General features: G+C 41.5%; 1 protein-coding gene across 1 annotated transcript in view; it reads right to left on the bottom strand.

Moving 5' to 3' along the window:
* The window catches only part of LOC308284259 (TANK-binding kinase 1-binding protein 1-like), a gene marked incomplete at both ends in the record, with an annotated part of 20,729 nt that overhangs the window by 9,235 nt on the left and 1,494 nt on the right, over positions 1-10,000 (bottom strand). The window contains 4 exons of the mRNA XM_080724829.1: positions 340-542; positions 1,903-1,945; positions 4,210-4,320; positions 7,470-7,805. Of these exons, the coding sequence (XP_080580955.1) occupies positions 340-542; positions 1,903-1,945; positions 4,210-4,320; positions 7,470-7,805 (693 nt within the window). The remainder of the gene's footprint in view (positions 1-339; positions 543-1,902; positions 1,946-4,209; positions 4,321-7,469; positions 7,806-10,000) is intronic.

Genomic DNA, 10,000 nt, shown 5'->3' with positions numbered 1-10,000 from the left:
ATTTGGCATGGATCGGGGCAACGGTTGCGGAGATATGAGTAGGGCAAAAGTGTGACGTGTGACGTGTGACAGACAGACTGACGGACTGATGGACAGCTGGTCGAGGTTTTGATAGTAACTGCGACCTGACGGTCGCAATAAACTAAAATAAATATTTAAATAACTTCAGGCGGGGGTCCACAGACAGACACATTTATCCGTACATCTGGGGGTCCACAGACAGACACATATACCGTACATCTGGGGGTCCACAGACAGACACATATACCGTACATCTGGGGGTCCTTGAACCACTGGTTTAAACAACCTCATAGAAAGCAAGGATCCCCGTCCAATCACCTGTGTCCGTCTCTCTTCCTGGAGGCGGGTCACTTCCTGCCTTAGCCCCTCCTCCCTGCGACACGCCCCCTCCGCCCGCCGCCGCGCCTCCACAAGCTCCGCCTCCAGACGCTGCAGCCTCGCGTCTGATTGGCCGTTCAGACGCTGCAGCCTGGCGTCTGATTGGGCGTCCAGCGAGCGAGAGCTGTGCAAGCCCCGCCCCTCTGAGAAAACACACACTCTGATTGGATTGAATGTATTTTTTTTTTTAAATGTATACATACTAATTATGTTAAATAATAGAGACTTAACTCACTTAGTGCCAAACGACTTTCAGATCAACTATCTCACTATGGACTTCCCTGACAAGCGACTTTAATTGACTTTTAAAAAATGTTTTTTTTTTGTTTTGTTTTTTGACCCCATTAAATCTAGTAAACATGATTTCAATTGATTTTCCACCCCCATACAACCCCATCTTTCATACAGGGCAGCCATCTTTGCTTACATAACATGTAAAACATAATGGCTATTTTCTCAAGAATGCCTGAACGGATTTCCAATCTGATTTTTTTGTTTGAAAGCTGTGAACAGCCTGCACAAACATGGTGCATGATCTGTGCACTATAAATTACATGGAAGTCTATGGAGACTTATGGTAGGGAGATCCCAAAGAAGGCATATTTAAATGGCAGTAAATGTGTAAAGTCATAGTTAAATGTATTTTTTTCTCTGTCATTTTATTTTGAAGTTTCAGTCGAAATAAAACATAACCTGAAACGGTAGCCTTGTTTTTGAGCCAATCAGTGCCATGCCATCCCCTTGGGCTATGGGATGACGTCCCTTTGGGCTATGGGATGACGTCCCCTTGAACTATGGGATGACGTCCCCTTGGGCTATGGGATGACGTCCCCTTGGGCTATGGGATGACGTCCCTTTGGGCTATGGGATGACGTTAGCCAGAGAATGCTATGTTTGAAAGCATGTTTATGTTGCTTATTTCTGACCTAAAAGGTTTTCAGATACTGTAGGTCTACTGTACATATTATAATGTACTGTTTAAGTTTGATCCTTCTGGCTGTATATATCTATATATATATTAGGGCTGGGATGCGATTAAATTTTTTTATCTAATTAATTACAGGCTTTGTGATTAATTAATCGCAATTAATCGCATTTTAATCGCACATCGATTTTTGACCTGAGAAGCATTTTTTAAGTAAAACACATTTTGTTGTACGAGTGAATCAACAAGTGAGTTTTTTTTATCTAAATTTTGCATCCACTAGGCCAAGCAAAGCGCTCTGATCGGCTACTTCTCCCATTGCGTTTGTTGTCTCTTCTTGGTTGGTGCATCGCTATGATCGATATGCCCGAAACTGAAGGTTCTGAGGTGCAAAAACTAAGTGCGATTAAAATGCGTTAATCTTTTTAATCAGGTTAATTATCGCAATTAATCAGTTAAAGTCCCAGCCTTAATATATATATATATATATATATATATATATATATATATATATAGAGAGAGAGAGAGAGAGAGAGAGAGAGAGAGAGAGAGAGAGAGAGAGAAAGAAAGATTCTTACCTCTGGGAACGTTGAGGCTGGTGTGTAGTTGTGTGTCTCTGTGCTGCGGGTGTGTGTTGTGTGTGTTGTTGTGGTTGTGTAGTTGTGTGTCTCTGTGTCTGACGGCTGACTCCAACGACCTGATCCTCTCTGCATGCTGCTCTGCTAGTGATGTCTGGAACACACACACACACACACACACACACACACACACACACACACACACACACACACACACACACACACACACACACACACACACACACACACACACAGAGCTGGGGACTCACACAATGACTTCAAAGTCGATATTTAATTTCAGCCTCTTTAACGATCTATACTTTATTTATAAGAACCCAGCTAACATTCTGTCAACATCAACTGATGATCTATATATCTGTGAGGAAGCTTGGAAGCGTGTGTGTGTGTGTGTGTGTGTGTGTGTGTGTGTGTGTGTGTGTGTGTGTGTGTGTGTGTGTGTGTGTGTGTGTGTGTAATGTGTGTACCATAGCATCCAGCTCTCTCCTCACATGCTGATGGTTATAGTGTAGTGTATAGTGTAGTGTGTGTGTATAGTGTAGTGTGTGTATAGTGTAGTGTGTGTGTATAGTGTAGTGTGTGTGTATAGTGTAGTGTGTGTAGTGTAATGTGTGTGTATAGTGTAGTGTGTGTGTATAGTGTAGTGTGTAGTGTAATGTGTGTAGTGTAATGTGTGTAGTGTATAGTGTAGTGTAGTGTGTGTATAGTGTAGTGTGTGTGTATAGTGTAGTGTGTGTAGTGTAATGTGTGTGTATAGTGTAGTGTGTGTGTATAGTGTAGTGTGTGTGTATAGTGTAGTGTGTGTGTATAGTGTAGTGTGTGTAGTGTAATGTGTGTGTATAGTGTAGTGTGTGTGTGTATAGTGTAGTGTGTAGTGTAATGTGTGTAGTGTAATGTGTGTAGTGTAGTGTGTGTATAGTGTAGTGTGTGTAGTGTAATGTGTGTACCATAGCATCCAGCTCTCTCCTCATATGGTGATGGTTATAGTGTATTGTGTGTATATAGTCTAGTGTGTGTGTATAGTGTAGTGTGTGTGTATAGTGTAGTGTGTATAGTGTAGTGTGTAGTGTAGTGTGTAGTGTAATGTGTGTAGTGTAGTGTGTAGTGTAATGTGTGTAGTGTAGTGTGTAGTGTAATGTGTGTAGTGTAGTGTGTAGTGTAATGTGTGTAGTGTAGTGTGTAGTGTAATGTGTGTAGTGTAGTGTGTAGTGTAATGTGTGTAGTGTAGTGTGTAGTGTAATGTGTGTACCATAGCATCCAGCTCTCTCCTCACATGCTGATGGTTTTAGTGTAGTGTAGTGTGTGTGTAGTGTAGTGTGTGTATAGTGTAGTGTTTAGTGTATGTGTGTATAGTATAGTGTAGTGTGTGTAGTGTAATGTGTGTACCATAGCATCCAGCTCTCTCCTCACATGGTGATGGTTTTAGTGTAGTGTGTATAGTGTAGTGTAGTGTGTGTATAGTGTAGTGTGTGTGTATAGTGTAGTGTAGTGTAGTGTGTGTAGTGTAGTGTGTAGTGTAATGTGTGTACCATAGCATCCAGCTCTCTCCTCACATGGGGATGGTTTTAGTGTAGTGTGTGTATGTGTGTAGTGTAGTGTGTAGTGTAATGTGTGTAATGTGTGTACCATAGCATCCAGCTCTCTCCTCACATGGTGATGGTTTTAGTATAGTGTGTGTGTATAGTGTAGTGTGTGTATAGTGTAGTGTGTGTATAGTGTAGTGTAGTGTAGTGTAATGTGTGTACCATAGCATCCAGCCCTCTCCTCACATGCTGATGGTTTTAGTGTAGTGTGTGTATAGTGTAGTGTGTGTAGTATAGTGTAGTGTGTAGTGTAATGTGTGTACCATAGCATCCAGCTCTCTCCTCACATGCTGATGGTTTTAGTGTAGTGTGTGTATAGTGTAGTGTGTGTATAGTGTAGTGTGTGTATAGTGTAGTGTAGTGTAGTGTAGTGTAGTGTAGTGTAGTGTAGTGTGTATAGTGTAGTGTAGTGTAGTGTAGTGTAGTGTAGTGTAGTGTAGTGTAGTGTGTATAATGTAGTGTAGTGTAGTGTAGTGTAGTGTAGTGTAGTGTACCATAGTATCCAGGTCTCTCCTCACATGCTGATGGTTTTAGTGTAGTGTGTGTATAGTGTAGTGTGTAGTGTAGTGTGTAGTGTATAGTGTGTAGTGTAATGTGTGTACCATAGTATCCAGGTCTCTCCTCACATGCTGATGGTTTTAGTGTAGTGTGTGTAGTGTAGTGTAGTGTGTATAGTGTAGTGTAGTGTAATGTGTAATGTGTGTACCATAGTATCCAGGTCTCTCCTCACATGCTGATGGTTTTTCTCCTGATGGTTTTTATGGTAGGCCTGAATGACCTCAGATAACCTCTGCTCTCTGACCTTACTCTGCTGTAACTGATGCACACACACACACACACACACACACACACACACACACACACACACACACACACACACACACACACACACACACACACACACACACACACACACACACACACACACACACACACACCATAAGATTGTAGACTTATACTTCTGTCCGTCACCAGTCAACAGGTACCGCTGTGCTCCAAGTGATTCAACCCCCTCTGAAAATTAGGTTTATTTATTGAAGCCACTGTTACTTTGACTTAGAACTTGTGAACTATGCTCAAAACTGTACTTTTAGGAACATTCAGTCCCTTTGCAATTGTTTACTATATTACTTTTTTCTTACAAAGCAATAATCTCTTCTCTGAAGCTTTTGTGACCAGATACACTACACCACTATGATACCCAAGTACCTGTCAACATACTTTATAAACATTAAGGATGTCCATAACCAGTCAAAACCAACAAAGGGTCAAACTCTTTTTTCTGCTATACCACCAAAATGTGGAAAGCCTTACCGAAGGCCATAAAGGAGTGTGGATCACTAGCATCCTTTAAAATTGCCCTGAAAAACCACTTACAGGCAGCAGCCGTTCGCAAATGGTAAAAAACTAACCTAGCCCAACCCTACCCTCCCCTGCCCCTTCTTTGTATACTTATTGTTTGTTTAGACTTACTGTTTTCTTTTTTTTTTGTTCTCTCATTTTATTTTATTTACATATCTACTGCATAGTACTGTGTTCTATTCGTCTGTCATTCAATGTTATATGAGATACTTTAATGGTTTCCTGTGGAAATAAGCTTAGTCTTTTCATGGATCTCCTTTTAGTTGACCTTGTACCAGTGAACTGTACCGTCATGAAACTGTACCTTTTCCTATGCAAACTGACAATAAAGTCTTCAATCAATCAATCAATCAATCAATCAATCAATCAATCAATCAATCAATCAATCAATCAATCAATCAATCAAATTCCTTAAACTTAGCCATGTTTCTATTAAACTGCTCTAATCACAGTCAACAAACTTCTAGTCAGGCCAGGTTCAATCTTTAAGCCCTTGATAATGATTAGTGGATAGTGGTTGATTACTGATGTTTTCAGGTGTGCTTTAGTTGAAAGTGACATTTAGGGCATTGGATTTGGAAAAACACTACACATATTACTTTTGTTGAGCTTTTTACATTGTTCTTGTATGATTGAGTTTACTATGAAAAGCAGCACTTCTTGTCCACGTGTCTGTGTATCTCTGAACGTCACGCCTGACACTGTGGTTCCCCTGACACATCACTGTTACATCACAGCTGATATCACCTACAGTATGTAAAGGTCCATATAGGGTGTGCCAAATGTAGTTCTAAGAGCGGCCATTTCTTGGGTAAACACAGCCTTACACAGGTGTTCTGATTAGACTATAGCATTAGTGCTATGCAATCAAACAATTGAAACACCTGTGTTTTGACCCAAGAAATGGCCGTTAAGGACTACAATGTTTTTGTTTTTATATATTTGTATGCTAATTGTTGATCTTTTTGTATGTAATCTCGTCAGCATTGCAAATGAGGGTGAACCTCAATGCTCTTTTCGAGAATAAATAAAGGTTTCAATCAATCAATCAAAACAATGACGTAGCCGCTGGCACACACTATATGGGTATAACCCAGAATCCCTTTTATGCCCATATGAAGATCCCTAATGTCATCGATATAGTATATGATTGAAGACTTTATCGTCAGTTTGGATAGGAAAAGTTACAGTTTCATGACGGCACAGTTCACTGGTACAAGGTCAACTAAAAGGAGATTCTAGTAAGTCCTAAGTTTCACGGACGGACCAGATTTGAATAAAGTCGTTTGAGACAAACTTTATTCAAATCAGTTCTGTCCCTGTCAGTAGGTCAGATAAGGCACATCACTGTCCCTGTCAGTAGGTCAGATAAGGCACATCACTGTCCCTGTCAGTAGGTCAGATAAGGCACATCACTGTCCCTGTCAGTAGGTCAGATAAGGCACATCACTGTCCCTGTCAGTAGGTCAGATAAGGCACATCACGGTCCCTGTCAGTAGGTCAGATAAGGCACATCACGGTCAAGGTCAAGGTCAAGGTAAACTTTATTATCCCGTTCAGGGAAATTCATTTGGTCCAAAGGTGCGAGTACAAAAAACATCCAACATCCAACATTAAATACTGACAATACAATCTGCTGTACTTAAAAGTGCTTAAAACATGTTCCTACAGGCTATAACCGCTATCTATCTGCTGACTTTTTTATTTAGAAGTCTGATTGCAGAGGGAACAAAGGAATTACCAAACCTAGATGTGGTAATGTTCCTTTGCAGCATCCTTCCATTGCCTCGGCGACTGCGTTCGAATTTGCTGTGTAAGGGATGAGCAGGGTCACTGAGGATGCGCTCAGCCTTGCTCACAATTAGGTCCTCACATAATTGCCCTTCAGAAGTTTGATTGCACCCGATGACCCTGCTCGCCATCTTGATCATGCGCTGCAGTTTTGCTTGGTCCTGAATTCGCATGTTTCCAAACACACATATCAGTCCAAATGACAGGATGCTCTGGAGGACAGATTCATAGAACATCTGCAGGATGCAACGGTCTACATGAAATGAGTTTAGTCTCCGTAAAAAAAACATTCTCTGGTGCATTTTTTTAACCTTAGCTTTAGCACACTCGTCAAACTTCAGTTTGTCATCAAATTCTATGCCTAAATATTTATAGGTCTTGACCCTTTTCAATAGGTTCCTTGTTTACAAGGGTGGGTGGGACTACTTCTCCACTCCTCCTAAAGTCTATGACCATTTCTTTTGTTTTGGTCACATTAACCTGGAGAAAGTGATCCGAGCACCATGTTGTGAAGTGCTCCACCTCCTCATCAAATCTGCCTATGCATTCATCATCAGATTTAAGGAACCCCACCAGGGCTGTGTCGTCAGCGTACTTGAAGAATGTCTGGGTGGAACCTAAGGCTGGACATTCGTTGGTGTACAGTATGTACAGTAAAGAAGACAAGACACAGCCCTGGGGGGCACCTGTGTTGATCATCTTTGACATAGATACAGCTGTATTAAAGCGGACCTGCTGAGAACGATTTAAAAGAAAATCATTTATCCACATAATAAGTCTTGGATTCACATCATAGTCCATCAGCCTGCTCACCAGCAGGTGGGGCTGGATGGTGTTGAACGCACTGCTGAAGTCAATGAACACTATTTTCACATAACTGTGATCTTTTTGCAAATGTTCTAGTATGCTGTTGGTCATTGTCAGCAGTGCGTCATCAACCCCCGGCTCTGCCTGGTAAGCAAACTGATAAGGATCTAGACGGGAGGAGACTTCTTTAAGGAGATGTTTGGAAACAATCTTTTCAAGACATTTCATGGGCACAGAGGTTAGCGCAACAGGGCGCAGGTCGTTCATCTCTTTTGGCCTGTTGTTTTTGGACACAGGTATAATAATAATTATCCCTGTGTCCACGGAGCGCTGAAACAGCTTCTGAAAAGGAGAAGCGAGTGAGTTGGCACAAGATCTCAGGACCTTACAGCTAATGCCATCAGGACCCTGAGATTTATTTACATCAGCACGTACGTTTCCGTATCGCACTACACCAGGGGTTATCGAAGTGGGTGACGGGGCACCCTGGGGTGACGTGACGGCAGTCCAGGGGTGCCGCAAGATCATTTGCTAATATTTGGAATTTATTTGGAAAAAGAAATATTTAGTATCATTTTAAACTTGAAGTACAAAGTTATTTTCAATCAGTTCTAACCAAAATGGCTGTTATCTCAACGTTTTCCTCGCAACATAATCACTGAAATATCGTCACTGTCGGGCAGAAACCTCGTATCTCCAAGTTTCAACGCCTCGCGATGCGAGGCATTGTGTGCTTGTAGATCTGCTGTTTTCACTAGTTTTTACATTTTATAGATGATAAATACAAAACGAACGGTTTTGGACATACAAGGTTTCCACCCGACAACGACGATATGCTATAAATATAAGGTGCTGGGAGTGAAAATTATAATGTAGGGGTGCCTCGGATTAAAAAAATATTCATGGGGTGCCGTGTGTGTGTGTGTGTGCGTGCGTGCGTGCGTGCGTGCGTGCGTGCGTGCGTGCGTGCGTGTGTGTGTGTGTGTGTGTGTGTGTGTGTGCACCTCTCTGCTCAGGCCGTTGATCCTCTGCTGAAGGAAGCTGATCTGTGATTGGATGAGGCTGGTTTCCATGACGACAGGTTCACAGGAACAGCCGTGGTTCCTTTTCCCTTCTAACTCGCCCATCATCTGAGAGAGAGAGAGAGAGAGAGAGAGAGAGAGAGAGAGAGAGAGAGAGAGAGAGAGAGAGAGAGAGAGAGAGAGACATAGAGAGAGAGAGAGAGAGAGAGAGAGAGAGAGAGAGAGAGAGAGGAGAGAGAGAGAGAGAGAGAGAGAGAGAGAGAGAGAGAGAGAGAGAGAGAGAGAGAGAGAGAGAGAGAGAGACTAAGCATGTGTCACCCATCCCTCTTTCTGTGTTTGAATGGTACCAAAAATCCAGTTTACTCAAAATAGAGCTGCAAGACCAGCTCTGCTCATTTAGTACTGAAACAATGCATAATGAATTGTCATGGATGAAAGTGAATGGAAGACTAGCATGTAGCTTGATTCTGTTCATTAACAACATATACTTTACATAACGCTGTTTCTGAGTTATTGCTTGCTAGTGATAGCTATAACTGATATGGCACCAGGCAAGCCCTGAGAGGTGCTTTCACCCAGGTTAAGCCCAAGAGTGAAGCTTTGACGAACAAGAAAAAAAAGGTTATGTACAGAGCAATCGAGTATTGGAACTTGGACTTCCAAATTATGTTGTTTTAATTCACAGCAAAGCTGTTTTTAAAAATAGATTGAGAGGAGCTGTAATTCAGAGAGAGGTTGTTTTAGATTGTGTATGGATTGTTGTGGTTGTCAGTCTGATGTGCATTTTGAGTTGTGCATGGATCAATTATTATAATCTGTTAGGCCTAGAATTATTGAATGCTTTAGCTATTGAAAAATAGCAGATATACAAGCTCACAGCGCGGCACCGAGTGCCGCGCTGCAAGCTTGTAGATCTGCTATTTTTGAAAAAGTTGTGAAAATGTGGGCAAAACTTGTGAATATATGTATTTTTTAAAGCGAAAGTTTGTAACTCAAATTTTGCTTCTGGGGGGTCCCTGGAACTAAATATTTTGAGATGGGGGTCCGTGGACAAATAATTTTGGGGGTCCTTCACATGAAAAGGTTTGAGAACCACTGACATAGTAGTCTCTCAAGAACAGACTAACTGAGCTCCAGTTCAGTGAAAAGGACCTTTTCTTTGACGATGGCTGGCCAGATTGCTGACATAGAAACAGGTTTTTTCAAAAAATCTTAGAAGGATTCAAAATTCACTTATAGAATCGGGTCAAAATTAAATATTTCACGTTTTTTTCAAAAATAGCAGATCTACAAGCTCGCAGCTGTGAGCTTGTAGATCTGCTATTTTTCCAATAGTTAAAGCATAACAATAATACACAATAATGTGTAACCGTTCTGAATGGGTCAAATCTAACCCTAACCCGTTCTGAATGGGTCAAATCGTTCTGAATGGGTCAAATCTAACCCTAACCCGTTCTGAATGGGTCAAATCGTTCTGAATGGGTCAAATCGTTCTGAATGGGTCAAATCGTTCTG

Source organism: Nannobrachium achirus (genome assembly GCF_963921795.1).
Source record: "Nannobrachium achirus genome assembly, chromosome: 4".
NCBI classification, from domain to species: domain Eukaryota; kingdom Metazoa; phylum Chordata; class Actinopteri; order Myctophiformes; family Myctophidae; genus Nannobrachium; species Nannobrachium achirus.
Note: the sequence above shows the minus strand (reverse complement) of the source record. Positions and strands in the feature narration are given on the sequence as shown.